Source organism: Haliotis rubra, unplaced genomic scaffold (genome assembly GCF_003918875.1).
Source record: "Haliotis rubra isolate DU_JTF1 unplaced genomic scaffold, ASM391887v1 Scf103, whole genome shotgun sequence".
NCBI classification, from domain to species: domain Eukaryota; kingdom Metazoa; phylum Mollusca; class Gastropoda; order Lepetellida; family Haliotidae; genus Haliotis; species Haliotis rubra.
Genome location: NW_025764926.1, coordinates 2,110,281 through 2,128,633, shown reverse-complemented (window position 1 = coordinate 2,128,633; position 18,353 = coordinate 2,110,281). Strand labels below are relative to the sequence as shown.

Sequence of the window (18,353 nt, the reverse complement as noted above, 5' to 3'; positions counted from 1 at the left end):
TGTGTGTGCGCGCGCGCGCGTGCGCGTGTGTGTGTGCGTGCCTCTCTCTGTGTGTGTGTGTGTGTGTGTGTGTGTGTGTGTGCGCGTGTGTGTGTGTGTGTGCGTGTGTGTGTGTGTAAGTAGATATCTTTGAAATAATTACACGATACGGATCTTCTCCAACATGTTTCACTTTTATGTTCAGGGAGAAGTGATTACAGTTAAACAGATTATATTATGACGCCACTTTGTCATGACGTCACAATGCAACTGTATACATTGTACATTGTATAAAGTTGCATTGTGACGTCATGATAATATAATCTGTTTAACTGTAATCACTTCTCCCTGAAGATAAAAGTCAAACATGTTGGAGAAGATCCGTATCGTGTAATTATTTCAGAGATTTCTACTTACACACACACACAGGCACGCACACACACACGCCCACGCACACACACACACACAGAGGCGAATGATCCAATACATGTAGTTCGAGGGCTGGACACAGCAACAAGATAAATACGATAGGTATATGTAGGTACATGTGTAGTCTAGATGTAATATTAGTTAAGTAACAGAGGAGATGAGGCAGGCCAAGGAATGTTTCTCGAAGCAATGATGTGAGCAGATGTATCAGCTTATCACAATGTAAGGCATCTTGGCGTGGAGATCAGAGATACGTCCCTTAACCTTGTACGGAGTTTGTTCTCGTTGGAATATGACATTAAGTCATCATCAGCAGGTCAAACTGACCATATCGTCTGTAGACATCAGTATATGTTACCTGTAGGCATAATGGATAATGCAATTCCGAAATGTCTTATCACGTATATTGTCCGTTTGGCTCAAAATCGGACCTATGAATTGCATCTAACTCGAAAACTGCTAAACATATAATACTCAATGAAACACTGATCATAATCAAAACATCAGACCAACTCTGTGATTTTTTTTGCAGAATTTATGTCCTAAAAATATATATAAAAAGTTGTTTAACAAACTATCATTAAAATTTTGACAAAGTTCACTATTTGTTACGAGGGAGAACAGCCATGTGTGCGGAGGACGTGCACAAGTGCCAACAAAGTTGTTGAATCATTTAATACCTGCGCTGTGCTGTCTCCATCCTTTCTTGTACACCTGGCTGTTCCTCTCTTTGCACCCCTCCCACGTAACAAATAGTGAACTGTGTCAAAATTATAATGATACATGTAGTTTGCTAAACAACTTTCATATTTTTAGGACATAAATTCTGCACACACAAAATGACAAGAGTTGGTCTGATGTTTTGATTATGATCAGTGTTTCATTGAGTATTATATGTTAAGTAGTTTTCGAGTTAGATTGCAATTCATCGGTCCGATTTTGACCTTGTGAAAGGGATACGATGACGTGTGTCCACCAAGTCAGCGAGCATGACCACCCCATCCTGTTAGTCGCCTCTTACGACAAGCATGGGTTACTGAATACTAATTCTAACCCAGGTTATGGAGGATTAAGATAGTGTGTATCGGAAGAGCTAAGAACAAACTGTCTTCTTTTCTCATGATGGAGATGAGTGAGTGAGGGACACCGGCAATAGGCTTCACATATTGTCCTTTCATGTGTAGAATCGAACCGACTCTTGACAAGACGACAGAGCTACCGCACCGCCCATGACTTTGAAGATTATCTCATAAAACATAACATACACATTTTGGAGAAAGAAATGTGTATGCAATAATACATGATATTTTATTTATATGGCAATTATTTATCAAAATGATTCATTGTGTTTTTCACTTTTGTCACGCTTAAGAAATGAATATTATACATATTGTAAACATCCAGGCATTCAGACATTTTCACAGAGGAAAGACCTTTCAGCGATTTAAAAGTTGGCGAGGTTTATTTGTATTGAATACTGCATGTACAGTATAAAAAAACGTTAAGAACCCACGCATGTACTTTAAGGCCACTGAGATCGTTGATGACCATGTTTTGATGACGCCATCATTTCAGAATGATGCCACTTAAATCTAAAAAAAGTTCTGTGCCGCCGGTTCCAGATGTAGCTTCATGTTATCAAATAATCAATAAGATACCCACAGATCTGAAGACACAAAATGTTTATCTCCTCTATGACGTCACCAGTGTTATTCATACAACACAGGATGCAGTTAAACATAAAGAAATGTATATTATAAAACGCACATCATAAGACTGAACACTGTTTAGCCAATCTAGTTCAGCAGCTTGGAAACCGTTTCGCATTGATATACAACTGAAGTGGTTTGGACCTCTTTGACACAACGACAAATTCTATTATTTAAAATATTAACATTGACCTTTACATCTTATCACACATCTAGCATGTAACCATCACTTAGCGTCGTACAGTACCTTTCAATGACTGCTGACGTCAGATAAGTATCCCACAAGATGACGTTACGCTCCAACAATGATGACATTATAATTATACAGTTCCTTCAAAATGACATCAAATGGAATATATTTTGCATTTACAAACATATGTAAATAAATATAAATCTGCAGAGAATGGCATATCTGATACAATTGAATGTGTGACCGTTGGGTGTTTCATCACTATTGTGAGGATAGGGAAAGAATGACCAAGTACACTCAAGGTATTTCATCACAAGAAAAGAGAAATGCATGACCACATATACTCTGGACATTTCATCATTATCATAAAGAATATCGGATTTTATATCATTATCATATGGGATGGGAAAAGTATGAGTGCGTGCATATTGGATATCATATCATTATTATAAGGAATGGGGAGAGTGTGAATGCATTTGGGGTATTTCGTCCTTACATAGAGGAAATGAAAGTGTGTCACTGCATGTACGTTTGGCATGTCATCATTGATATAGGGAACGGCATGCTACCACTGTTGCCGGCTTTCTATCCCAACAGCAAAATGCGCCTTAAGCTCTCACTCACGTCTCTCACGTCACGCAGTCGAAACATGCATCTGGGTGTGCCACGGAATCATCAGTGATAGTGGGCTAAACGTAGTGTGTCTCACAATCCCCAAACCATATTATTTTCAGTTCCACCCAGCACTTACGGAAATGCAAAAGCCCTAAAGCCCCGAGGCAAGTGTAAATTTTCCTAAGGTCCTCAATCACCTACCTCAACTGGGCCTCATTTAAAATTTAAATGAAGTTATATTTGTCAATAGTTTATGTCTCTCAATTTAATTCCACAGTCTAAGCGTTAGTTTAGGTTATACGATGTTCTATCAGCATGCTTCAGCTGGTATTAATCATCTCACACCCCTTCTGGTTGTATTTCTCTAAGACTTAATACATTTTTTATACGATGTTCTATCACATGTCACAGCTTTACTCAACATCTCACGCCTCTTCTGGTTGTATTTCTCTAAGACTTAATGCATGTTTTATACGATGTTGGAGCACATGTCACAGCTATACTCAACATCTTCCGCCCCTTCTGGTTGTATTTCTCTAAGACTTAATGCATGTTTTATACGATGTTCGAGCACATGTCACAGCTATACTCAACATCTTCCGCCCCTTCTGGTTGTATTTCTCTAAGACTTAATACATGTTTTATACGATGTTCTATCACATATCACAGCTGTATTTAACATCTCACGTCCCTTTCGGTTGTATTTCTCTCAGTCTTAATGCATATTTAATACACTGTTCTAGCACATGTCACAGCTATACTCAACATCTCACGCCCCTTCTGGTTGTATTTCTCTAAGACTTAATACATATTTTATACGATGTTCTATCACATATCACAGCTGTATTCAACATCTCACGCCCCTTATGGTTGTATTTCTCTAAGACTTAATACATGTTTTATACGATGTTCTATCACATGTCACAGCTATACTCAACATCTCACGACCCTTCTGGTTGTATTTCTCTAAGACTTAATACATTTTTTATACGATGTTCTATCACATGTCACAGCTATACTCAACATCTCACGCACCTTATGGTTGTATTTCTCTAAGACTTAATACATATTTTATACGATGTTCTATCACATGTCACAGCTATACTTCAACATCTCACGCACCTTTTGGTTGTATTTCTCTGAGACTTAATACATGTTTTATACGATGTTCTATCACATATCACAGCTGTATTTAACATCTCACGTCCCTTTCGGTTGTATTTCTCTCAGTCTTAATGCATATTTAATACAATGTTCTAGCACATGTCACAGCTATACTCAACATCTCACGCCCCTTCTGGTTGTATTTCTCTAAGACTTGGATCTTGGCAAGGTTTAAAAGGCATCTGGGCATTTTTGCGATACAATCAAACAGATCGTGTGGATCTGAAGAGTGACAAAACATTTCTCTTAATATATATGGAAGGCTTTCGCTGTTAATTTCCAAACTGATCCTCAGTCGACCTTTCGTTGTATTGGGTCTACTCGTTATCACTGACACAAACATTTCTGTCTTTGCAGAAAATACATTAAAATCGTTTAAAATCTGCAATGATTTAGCATATCCACAATGGCCCATTTCAGTTACTGTAAATCATGAAAATAATGCGAGCATTTTATTAATGCGAAAAATGCGTCTGTACTCTTCTCGCATCATTATACTGACGCATTTCAGTCTGACCATGTCTACTTTTGAGAACTTAATAAAAGACAGAAAACGTAAATCTCTTGTCATCTTTATTGTCTTCAGGTTAGCATTGATCCTAAAAATACAGAATATAGTATATTTTGTATTTGTAGATATTTTATGTAGGATTACTTTATTTATGAGATAAAATATTAACCTGGCACAATCCTTAAGTAACCTCAAAGCAGCTATTCAAAAGCCTCTAACTCAGTAAGTACTAAACCTAATGATGGACAAACTGTACCAAACAGGTACGTCTGAGTCTTGGTTAAATCGAATAGTAATTGAAAAGCTTTTAATACTGTTTAGTTTTATCTCTAATGATGATATCAGCTGTTAAGTGTTCCGCGTCATTACCCTCTTGGTAGTTACAATACTTACATAAAGTTGTGTAAGTACCTGGTATGTAACGTCGGTCTGTAATTGTAATTACTACATTACCACAGAGATATCTTGCTTCTCTCTTACATAACGTGTGTCCCTATAATGCTGTCATACCTCATTTCCACCTGCGACAGATGCATGGCAGAGGTATATTTTTGTTTGCGGGTAATATCGCGTACGTGTATGTGTGTAGGTATGTGCGCGTGTATGCATGAGTGTGTCTGTGTGCGTGCGTGTGTGTAGGTATGTGCGCGTGTATGCATATATGTGTGCGTGCGTGCGTATGTGTGTGCTTGTAAAGTGAAAGCTTGTTAATAAGTAGAGTGCACTCAATATAATGCCTCCATGACCGTACGTGCAGTTGTGAATTTTTCATTTCGATAAGTAAAAGATCGTAATATATACATATGTTTGTTAGTTGTTTTACACCGCACGCAGCAATATTCCAACTATATGGCAGCAGGCTGTAAAAGGACGTGTATGGATCAAACAATCAGGTGATCAACAGCATGAGCATCGATCTACTCAACTGGGATACGCTGACACTAAGTCAGCGAGCATGACAACCCGATTCCGTTAGTCGCCTCGACAAGCATGGGTTGCTGAATATCAATTCTAACCCGGATCTTTACAGGTCAATATTTACAGTGATATTGTGATGACGTCTTCCGCGGAGAAGACACCGGGTTTTAATGAGGGAGACTTCGTGCAAGTTGTACATGGCGCTGTAGTCAGATCACAATGACACACATGTGTGTCTGGCATTTCGTTAGAGTGAACACACATACTGACTGACTGACTGCCTGAGTTTAGTTTTACGCCGCTTTTAGCAATATTCCAGCAATATCACGGCGGGGGACACCAGAAATGGGCTTAACACATTGTGCCCATGTGGGGAATCGAACCCGGGTCTTCGGCGTGACGAGCCAACGCTTTAACCACTAGGCTACCCCACCACCCGAACACACATACAGTGCACATACTAAGGTGAGGTGAGGTGAAATTGGGCTTAACGTCGTGCTTGAGAATATTTCGTTCATATGACGACGTGCATGCGTGTGTATGTGTATGTGTGGCTGCTTGTACTAGCCCAGACTTAAGCTGTGTTATAGTGCTAGCCCACTGAGATACCATCCCGCAGTGAAGCATGAATACCCCACTCAGACACATTATACTGACTCCGAGCCGACCAGTCCTTGTTGTACCCATTAATGCCGAGCGCCAGGCAGGGACCAACAAGTACCATATTTTAACGTCTTTTGGTATGACGCGGTCGGGGATCGAACCCGCGACCTTCGCTCTCCGAGCGGACGCTCTAACCACGGAGGCGGTTGCACATACTAAGAATATGTAATATGTATATATACTCAAAAAAAGATCAATATTAAAGTACTTAAAATTGTAGCTCATATTATGATAGATATGATACTTAAATATTGAATATTGGGGTGGTCCTTAACTTTTTTTGTTGAGTATATATGAATAGTGCAATTCCACGTCACAAGCAAATATAATGTTATTTGCTTACTGTTCTTAGTAAATACAGTGTAACTGTCCTAACCACCATCACGTGTTCTAACTGTGAATCTCTCCTCGACTGTCATTACCACATATCGTGACTGTACAACTTGTAAACAAGCGAGATCTATGTTGTATAAACCTTGCGTTTATTATCACGTGTATGTTGCTTAATATGCTCCTGACGTTATATATTCATGTAAACAAGCGTAAACTGCCCATGGTTAACACCTGGGTTACGCTGACATAACAGGCGTCTCAAACGATTTCCCAATAAGCAGGGGCGGTGGGGTAGCCTAGTGGTTAAAGCGTTCGCTCGTCACGCCAAAGACCAGGGTTCGATTCCCACATGGGTACAATGTGTGAAGCTCATTTCTGGTGTCCCCCCGCCGTGATATTGCTGGAATATTGCTAAAAGCGGCGTAAAACCATGCTCACTCACTCTCTCATTCACTCCTAATAAGAAAAGACCTGATCGATTCATAAAAGTTTCCATTGTGAGTGAGTGAGTGACTTGAGGTTTACGCCTCACTCATCAATATTCCAGCTATATGGCGGCGGTATGTAAAGTAAATAATCGAGTCTGGACCAAACAATCCAGTGATCGACATCATGAGCATCGATATGCGCAATTGGGAACCGATGACAAGTTTCCATATGTGACATAATATATTCTGTGGATGATGTACGAATGTATGTAAATACATGAGTGAGTGAGTTTGGTTTTACGCCGCTTTTAGCAATATTCCAGCAATATCACGGCGGGGGACATCAGAAATGGACTGTAAATACATGAACAATGGAAGGAATTGCATAATTATATAAAAATAGCCATGTTGTTGTGTCGTTATTGGTGAAATGTTGCATTGACACGAAACCAACAAATCGATAATTCACTTGAGTGAAATGACAAAGTTCATTTTGTCCTATTGGCAGTGAAGTTAGAATGGTATGACATTAAAGTATGACATTAAACATTAAGTTTTCAGGGTAATATTACCAGGATCATCAATCATATATGCATAATTAATACCAGAATATTTGGCGTTTAATTTCAGTTCGCGACCTGGAAACGTTAACTGTTCTGTTGACACTTTGCTTGGGCAGTCGATAAGCATGTTCTTGACAAGAATCAAAATCTTCCATATACATCAAGGGTATTTCCTATATATGATGCTCTGTGTATTACATGGTCCAACGTGTGGGGATTGGATCCTCCCTTCAACATCTGTTGCTGGTCGTAAGAGGTTACTAAATGTATCGGGTGGACTTTTTACTAACAACGTGGATTTCGATGCTCATAATATCCACCACTGGTTTGACTGCTCAAGACAGCAGTATATACAGGTTGCTGCTGCGTCAACCGTTAAACAAGAAAAACACACACGCACACACACGCGCGTCCACGCACGTATCTACACCGTATACCTCTTTCTACTAAAACATTACAATACTTTTCATAGTACACTTAATATGCATAAATATACAACGTGTATATACCTTGTATCCTAGTCACAAGTGTTTTACTTCATATGTATAAGTATACACAGTGTATATACCTTCTATCCTAGCCACACGTGTTTTACTTAATATGTGTAAGTATACACAGTGTATATACCTTCTATCCTAGCCACAAGTGTTTTACTTCATATGTATAAGCATACACAGTGTATATACTTTGTATCCTAGCCACAAGTGTTTTACTTCATATGTATAAGTATACACAGTGTATATACCTTGTATCATAGCCACAAGTGTTTTACTTCATATGTAAAAGTATACACAGTGTATATACCTTGTATCCTGGCCAAAAGTGTTTTACTTAATTTGTATAAGTATACACAGTGTATATACCTTGTATCCTAGCCACAAGTGTTTTACTTAATATGTATAGGCATACACAGTGTATATACCTTGTATCCTAGCCACAAGTGTTTTACTTAATATGTATAAGTATACACAGTGTATATACCTTGTATCCTAGTCACAAGTGTTTTACTTAATATGTATAACCATACACAGTGTATATACCTTGTATCCTAGCCACAAGTGTTTTACTTAATATGTATAAGTATACACAGTGTATATAACTTGTATCATCACCACAAGTGTTTTACTTACCATGTATAAGTATACACAGTGTATATACCTTGTATCGTAGCCACAGGTGTTTTACTTACCATGTATAAGTATACACAGTGTATATCCTTTGTATCCTAGCCACTAGTGTTTTCCATAATATGTGGAAATATACACAGTGTATATACCTTGTATCCTAGTCACAAGTGTTTTACTTAATATGTGTAAGGATACACAGTATATACCTTGTATCCTAACCACAAGTGTTTTACTTACCATGTGAAAGTATACACAGTGTATATACCTTGTATCCTAGCCACAAGTGTTTTACTTCATATGTATAAGTATACACAGTGTATATAGCTTGTATCATAGCCACAAGTGTTTCCTTAATATGTATAAGTATACACAGTGTATATACCTTGTATCATAGCCACATGTGTTTTACTTCATATGTATAAGTATACACAGTGTATATACCTTGTATCATAGCCACAAGTGTTTTACTTAATTTGTATAAGTATACACAGTGTATATACCTTGTATCCTAGCCTCAAGTGTTTTACTTAATATGTATAAGTATACACAGTGTATATACCTTGTATCATAGCCACAAGTGTTTTACTTCATATGTATAAGTATACACAATGTATATACCTTGTATCGTAGCCACAAGTATTTTGCATAATATGTATAAGTATACACAGTGTATATACCTTCTATCATAGCCACAAGTGTTTTACTTAATTTATATAAGTATACACAGTGTATATACCTTGTATCCTAGCCACAAGGGTTTCCTTAATATGTATAAGCATACACAGTGTATATACTTTGTATCATAGCCACAAGTGTTTTACTTCATATGTATAAGTATACACAGTGTATACAATGTGTGAAGCTCATTTCTGGTGTCCCCCGCCGTGATATTGCTGGAATATTGCTAAAAGCGGCGTAAAACCATGCTCACTCACTCTCTCATTCACTCCTAATAAGAAAAGACCTGATCGATTCATAAAAGTTTCCATTGTGAGTGAGTGAGTGACTTGAGGTTTACGCCTCACTCATCAATATTCCAGCTATATGGCGGCGGTATGTAAAGTAAATAATCGAGTCTGGACCAAACAATCCAGTGATCGACATCATGAGCATCGATATGCGCAATTGGGAACCGATGACAGGTTTCCATATGTGACATAATATATTCTGTGGATGATGTACGAATGTATGTAAATACATGAGTGAGTGAGTTTGGTTTTACGCCGCTTTTAGCAATATTCCAGCAATATCACGGCGGGGGACATCAGAAATGGACTGTAAATACATGAACAATGGAAGGAATTGCATAATTATATAAAAATAGCCATGTTGTTGTGTCGTTATTGGTGAAATGTTGCATTGACACGAAACCAACAAATCGATAATTCACTTGAGTGAAATGACAAAGTTCATTTTGTCCTATTGGCAGTGAAGTTAGAATGGTATGACATTAAAGTATGACATTAAACATTAAGTTTTCAGGGTAATATTACCAGGATCATCAATCATATATGCATAATTAATACCAGAATATTTGGCGTTTAATTTCAGTTCGCGACCTGGAAATGTTAACTGTTCTGTTGACACTTTGCTGGGGCAGTCGATAAGCATGTTCTTGACAAGAATCAAAATCTTCCATATACATCAAGGGTATTTCCTATATATGATGCTCTGTGTATTACATGGTCCAACGTGTGGGGATTGGATCCTCCCTTCAACATCTGTTGCTGGTCGTAAGAGGTTACTAAATGTATCGGGTGGACTTTTTACTAACAACGTGGATTTCGATGCTCATAATATCCACCACTGGTTTGACTGCTCAAGACAGCAGTATATACAGGTTGCTGCTGCGTCAACCGTTAAACAAGAAAAACACACACGCACACACACGCGCGTCCACGCACGTATCTACACCGTATACCTCTTTCTACTAAAACATTACAATACTTTTCATAGTACACTTAATATGCATAAATATACAACGTGTATATACCTTGTATCCTAGTCACAAGTGTTTTACTTCATATGTACTAAGTATACACAGTGTATATACCTTGTATCCTAGTATAAGCATACACAGTGTTTTACTTTTTACTAATATAGGCATACACAGTGTATGTAAGTATACACAGTGTATATACCTTGTATCCTAGCCACAAGTGTTTTACTTAATATGTATAAGTATACACAGTGTATATACCTTGTATCCTAGCCACAAGTGTTTTATACTTAATATGTGTTTTATAAGTATACACAGTGTATATACCTACCTTGTATCATAGCCACAAGTGTTTTACTTAATATGTATAAGTATACACATCCTAGTGTGTTTTACTTATATGTATAAGTATACACAGTTATATACCTTTGTATCATAGCCACATAAGTGTTGTATGCATGTTGGTAATATGTATAGGCAACGATAGCTGTGTATATACCTTGTATCCCAGCCACAAGTGTTTTACATAATACACAGACTATTGACTGATACTAGCCACAAGTGATTTTACTTTCATATGTATAAGCAAACGCCCTAGATGCAGCATACATCCATGTATAACATTGATAAATCAATAGTACGTTAGCTATCCCTTATAATATCACCCGATATAACCGTAAAGAACACGTAGACTAAGACAACTCTCCCACATACTAGTACTGCATAACATAAACATCGAGTCACCGATATATTAACACTGTATATCTCTATGTGAAACATTAACACTGTGAAAATACAACCTACATTATATAACCAGCATGTAAACAAGTGTAAATAGGGCACAATATGTGCAGTAGTAAACAGTTTGTCTAGAAATATACATCCAAATATGCTCTCGAAAACACTCGAATAAATATAAGTATATCATACATGTTGAAGGTCATCTGGCTCAAGAATCGATATATCGATCGGCGTCAATACATTATTTATGGCCCGTGAGACGACCCTTTGTGTCATGGTATTAGGCCGTTAACGAGCCTTCTGTACAGGATACATGCTTGTAGTACTAATTCCTGAAGCCAGGCCTATTTCTACCAAAGGTTACACAGGGAGACTACCTAATGTTCTAATGAGCATCCACAGAGACAGGTGGAGATTATGACACACAACAATCAAACGATACGGAAGGACGACAGGTTTACAAATCTTCTTAATTGGGCTCTCAAAAACTGATTAGACATCAAAGGTGTTTTCCCAAGTCCCTTGTGGAAGTGGACCCGTCCCAGCGCTGAGAGAGGCTCCTCTGGCGAGGAATTATCTCCACGAGCTTTTGCCAGGCTCTGCAGCGAGGAAGTTGGGTTACACCTGTGTATCGTTGGATCATTGCTCCGTGTGTTTGCTCGGAAGAGGGTGCTGCCGTGCCAAAGATAGCGGAGTGCTTCAGGATCGAATTTCTACGGCTGATGCGAAGAATTTGGCTGTGTCGTTCACGGGGATCCGGCCATGACGCAGAAACCGCAGTGAAGGAAATACTGGCTTCTCATTGGAGGAATTGTTGTAGGTCATGTGATTTGTCCGAATCGATGTTGGTACACGGTCGTGGAAGTATGTTGACGAGTCACAGCAACAGTTTGTGTAGTTCGTGTTGTTAATTGCGAATGTTCGTGACCGAGTTCAATTGAGGATGGTAACAGAGCCAAGTGTTTCCTCTCAGTGAAACTTCCCAAGGCTTGTGTTTGTAACTGTTATTCATAGGTCATTTAGTGATAACTGTGATATGAGCGACCAGTATCTGTCCGTGGTACCACAAGGTGGTACCACGACAAACTCCCATGCCCGGTCGTCTTCTTTCAGGAATCGTCCCAGGCCGAAACTGAGTCTTAAGATTGACTCCAGACCTCGATCGGACAGCGTTCCACAAATATATCTATCTGTTGCGGATTCCAACAACGACGTCAGGGCTGAACATGCCTACGACGACAGCAACAGTGCACATCAAGGGGCGGACTCTGCAGAGTCCGATCGTTCAAGAAGACGTCAAAAGGAGTCTTAAACATTGGAGACAAATTCAAAAGTAAAAGTACAAACAGCTTAAAGTCTGGTGGTAGCTTCATAAGTCTGCACGATCATGACAAAAAGCCGTCACGTGCGACCAGTGTGACATCGATGGACAGTGGAGCCTCGTCAGCTCCATCTTACTACCGGGTGATGGTTCTCGGGTCTGACGGGGTCGGGAAATCTACGCTTATTAGACAGTTTATGACGTCAGAGAACTTAGGACCATACGAGCCAAGAACACGTAAGTAGTTTTACAGGTTTTAGTTTAGTTCTGGTGACGTATTAAAGGTTTCGATTACAAATGTCTAAGCCGTCACCGTCAACCAGCGTCAAACAACGTCAACCAACGTCAACGGTTCATTACGTGTTAATCGGAAACCTATTACGAGCATTGCGTAGCTTGACATTTGTTTAAGCAAGAGAGACCGATAATAGTGTCAGTCAAAGTATATTTCCGACATTTTGATTGAACGATCATTTTTTTCAATGTATAGTTATAAATGAAACAAATTGAAAACACGCTGTAGACAAAGACTCACTTTATGTAGCTTAATAATTATAAAGGAAGAATAATGGTATACGAATTTTTCGTATCTTCACGAGGAGTATGATGTATATATGTTGTATATCCACTGAGCCTCCTGTACAAACACACTTGTCACTTACGTTATGTATCATAATATTAATAAAGTGTGCGTTTCTATTGCGCTACTTCCATGCAGCAGCTGCTCGAAGCGCTAACATTATTACCCCGGTCAATGGATCAGTATGTACTACAATCCAAGCAGCATATGAAGAGCTAGAATGTTAACAATCATACGACCATCTCATCCCACCGGGTACCCATTCACTGCTGGATGAACAGGGCAGTTCTGAAAAAACACTTGCCTAAGACGAGACCGCATGTGTTACAATGCTGTAGTGGCCACCGTTGAAGTCCTAGAAACTCTCATGAGTAAAGACGCTAAACCCAGTCATCCATCCAAGGACTCTCGGCGACCAACGGTACTTAACTTCAATTGATTTATGACCTGTGCTCTTTACGCATTGCCACACGCTACTCTCATGGGAAAACTATTTAAATTCCCAAATACTATAACAGCAATATACCTGTGTTGGACATTTTCCTCGCGATCGATTCAATGCAACAGATGTGGAAGGAGTTAATATTCCCACACACACACACAGACAACAGGTGCTTGTTACACTGTAGACGTAGACCCGGCAATATGCAACAATATCGAACAAGCCAAATCATGAATTATTTCAAGCCAATGTAATAGACACAACGCTGGCAGGCACTGGAGCAATATTGCCGTGACACGCCTTGTACATTATTTATCTTTCTGTTGCGCCAACCATCCTTGTGGGATATTCTGTTCCACTATATTGGACACTGATAGCCAGATTTACAAATCTGTTTGACAGATCCAGAGTCAGATAAATGGCCGCATTGCCCGACTGACAGTTATATTTCCCAATGGATTATACATTTGACGAATAGTCATTTTTCAGCTGGCTGAAGATCATCGATTGTGTAAGAAAAAGCCGTAATTCATTTCAAATAACTACTATACAATGGTACTGCTAAAAAAGAAACGGGAAGTATTGAATGTGATGGGGTTTTTGTTCCCAATTGTTTCTCATTGTATCGTCTTTCATACACGAGTATGTGTTCGAAATAACGTAGTCATGACCTTTTGAACACAATTGCAGTCATATGTAGAATGTTACTATGATAGCCCTATATCCTCTGTATGCAGGCAAACCATTAGCATACACATAGCATGTTTACTGTTATTTCTATCAGTGTGGAACTGGATAACTGCTTGTTCATGAATTGGTGTAGTTTTCCGTCTCTAATAGCCCAGGTACTTAACGGTAATAGTTCTATGTTCGTCGTCAGCAGCGGGAGAAACATGTTCAAATGACCATTAAGAACATCATATCAGTCGACATCTTTATACGGGATTCAAGCCGTTGGTCTGATTACCGCGGAGTACGATCAAAACAAGGAAACAACACAGACGCAGACGCAATGTCTCTATCACACACTCTCTCTCTCTCTCTCTCTCTCTCTCTCTCTCTCTCTCTCTCTCTCTCTCTCTCTCTCTCTCTCTCTCTCTCTCTCTCTCTCTCTCTCTCTCTCTCTCTCTCTCTCTCTCTCTCTCTCTCTCTCTCTCTCTCTCTCTCTCTCTCTCTCTCTCTCTCTCTCTCTCTCTGTTCTTTGGCTCTGTCAGCGTGACTAACTCACCATTCCTTCAACTATCAGTCTCCCTCTCTCTCACACACACATACACGCATGTGATTACACCGCTACCAGTGAAGTGCAAGCAACATTGGAACAGACATATGTATTGTTTAAAAACAAAGCTATTATATACACCATTGGTTGTATTGTAATAGACACTATATAGTCGACCTACAATCTACCTTTGCGTTTGTTTAGAAACAACACCTGATGTTTTGGCTGAAGCTTTTTTTCTCAGTGTAATACACCATCTAAACCATCTACTCGCGTGTCTATATAGAATCAGTACACATCGGAACAAAGTATTCTCTAGCTTCTGCTATGCGTATGCTATAATAGGTACAGGGAGTATACCTTTCCGTCTGTTACATAATACAGGTTCAATTACCCAATGTTACGTCCAACTAGCCCCTATCGAGAAACTTATCAACACATTCCAAGCATAGCCAGTGTTCAGCTGTCATTCCAATCAGTATGGAACACAGTGCTGTAACTCATGCGTACTTCTGTAGAGCGGAAGCATAAAAAGTCGTAACACACAACTTCTTGGACTATACTAATGTACAGAATAACATTGCTAATAGAATAAAAGTATGTGTATATTTAACCTAGATTGTATATTTCAAGATGCACCACAACCAAAATTTTGTTATTTTTACACACTCTGTACTAGACATTGGTGTATGTATCGCGCTCAATGGCCGGTAATAAATACCACGATAACATGGAGACAAGACTACAAATACCATGATAACATGGAGACGAAACTAACACTTAGTCTCTGAATATACAATGCCGTCCGGTAATTCCGCGCACCTAAGCACATCGGTCGCAACACGGCAACTAACGTCTCTTATATTTTGTGGTTTACGTGACTAAACATGCTGGTATGCATCATATTTACCTAGAAATATAAGGTTTTTTGACGACTATAAGATTCTTACATTGCATTATGCCATACGGTTGACCTTACTGGCGTTCTGACGACATCGCTTGTTGTCCGGTAATTCTGCGCAGCAACTGATGCGCATAACATCCAGCTGGAGATCCGAAGTATCGAAGCGTATTAGGGCCAGATTCAAAAATCACTTCATCAATGTAACGAAGAGTGTTTCATATTTAATCCAATTATGAATAATAAAGAAAAAGGTTTAAAAGTCTGAGGAAAACGAATTTTCATAAAACTGTCAATTACTGTTATTTACTTACCTTTAGTGATTAAAAGCCAGCCCCTTGTAGAAATGTCCCGATTTCAAGCGTAAATGTGGTAGCAGACGATGTTTACCTCGATACGGAAGAACGCTATTGCAGCTGCACAGAATTACCTGACTCGCTTGTATATAAACTTGACAGAAACAGAAACAGCAGTGTGATGGGAGATTAACAAGGAAATCTAGCCTTGCCACATTAAGGACTTTAGGATTGCAGAAAGTGCTGGGCGGAAGGTAAAAGAATGCAGTTCAGGGACTGTGAGACAGACTACTTGGATACATTTATGTTTGTGCGAAAGATGCATTTTTTCAATATACGTGTATTTATTATCAAAAGAAAACCCTCCAGTTTTGATAGAAACTTTTGGCTTTGGTTCCACGTTCGTCTTGTGTGTGTTGTTTGTTTTGTCGGCATTTTACCCGTTCTCGGGAGTTGGGTTTCAATATGTAAACGTGTGAGACCTCCATCACTTCCTTCCTCATCAAGATGGCATCCTGGTATGAATGGAATAGGGTTAAATGCAGGATAAACTCACCCACACACTCACTCACTCACTGAGATAATACGCAGCTGTTATTATGTGGTGTCGAAAACAAAAACAGAAAACTCTAGATTGTTAACGAAATCAGGAGAAAAACATGTGGTCTATATCAAGGAACTGGATCGCCTTTAGCAGATATTTATTTTAATAATCCAATGCTAGTATTATAGAGGTATTCAATGCGAACATCCAAAGTAAAATATCAAACAACTGTTAGTTGTTACATCATGCTTTGTTGTACAGGAGGAACACTGTTAAAACATTGTGTTTCACAATGCGGGAATATCGGTTACCATGGCTAGTGACGTCATACCCAAGCAAGAACGAAGGTTATGCACATCTCGTAATACAAATAACAAGAATATTTGAAAATACCCTTCCACGTTCCATGATTTCATTGTCTGAAGAACCTATTCCCGTCTCTCAGAAGGTACGCGAACATATCTTGGGTTAAGTTATATTTAAACTGTCAATGAATCAGAAACACAACATAGAAACAATGTCTGCCAAGTCGGGCTTCCCAAGACGCCAACAGCATCCGTTACTCCTGACATGACATTTCAAAGCTTATTTTAGAAAGAGGTGTATGCGTTGGTCTTTTTGTGGGACAGGTGATTCAGAGGCTTGTGATATGTTCTTCCTTTGTCTGATGCAACTCCTTTCACTGTCTTCCACATTCCATTGTGCCTACGCAACATTTTATATCTCTGTGTTCACCGTTGACTCAGTGCTGTACAACTATTGCCAGTATTTCATGAACATATATTTTTCGCAACAACTCTGATTTTTATACTGCTAAGAAATACCAATTCTATATCGGTGAGCTTATATGCGAAGCTAGAACGATTTGTTATGTATGTTCTTATTGTCTCATGGGGGTGGTGGGGTAGCCTAGTGGTTAATGCGTTCGCCCGTCACGCCGAAGACCCGGGTTCGATTCCCCACATGGGCAAAACGTGTGAAGCCCATTTCTGGTGTCCCCCGCCGTGATATTGCGTGAATATTGCTAAAAGCGGCGTAAAACCAAACTCACTCACTCACTCACTATTGTCTCATGGGTTGAATAATATGTTCAGTTCATCAATTACTTGGTAATTCACTATTTTTGCTTATTTTTTGCACTTTTTAATATAAATATCTTTATCGAATGAATGGGGAATATTTCAGTGACAATTCTTTGAGGACGCGTTAAGTATTCATTACATATCATGGCGGTGAATGAACAGGACGAGAACGAAACAAACCGTGATGAAATGTTCCTGGAAAGACTGCTTAACACTGATATTAGTTTTATTTTCAAACGAATTCTTCACTATAGATTAGCTCAACATGATTGTAAGGATAGTATGCAAAACATGCTGAAGTGTAAATCCTCTCCTTTACACCATATGTTATATCTTACCTGTAAATATGATCTTACTGAATATGTTGACATTTATCGTAACTCATCTGTATTTGTTACCAAAAATCAATGGTCAAATCTTGTAAGAGATAAAGTCTCAAAATTTGAAGCAAATGTCGTTACCTCTGAGCTTAACTACAGAGTCAATCTCCACAGATACGCTCATCTACGCAATCCAGCTGCTAGTAACAAACTTTGGTTAATAGCTCTTAATGATTCAGATTATTTCTATGACATATCCTACCTTATCCGTGTCGGCACTTTCGCTATACAATCTAAAGAATGCTTATGTGGCACATATGCTTATGACATTGTAAAACA

At 38.9% G+C, this 18,353-nt stretch overlaps 1 protein-coding gene across 1 annotated transcript in view; it reads left to right on the top strand.

The window, feature by feature from the left end:
• Positions 1-11,686: 11,686 nt before the first annotated feature.
• Positions 11,687-18,353, top strand: part of LOC124272504 (GTP-binding protein GEM-like) — a 42,802-nt gene continuing 36,135 nt past the window's right edge. The window contains exon 1 of the mRNA XM_046707712.1: positions 11,687-12,867. Coding sequence (XP_046563668.1) covers positions 12,735-12,867 — 133 coding nt within the window. The 5' untranslated portion in view covers positions 11,687-12,734. The remainder of the gene's footprint in view (positions 12,868-18,353) is intronic.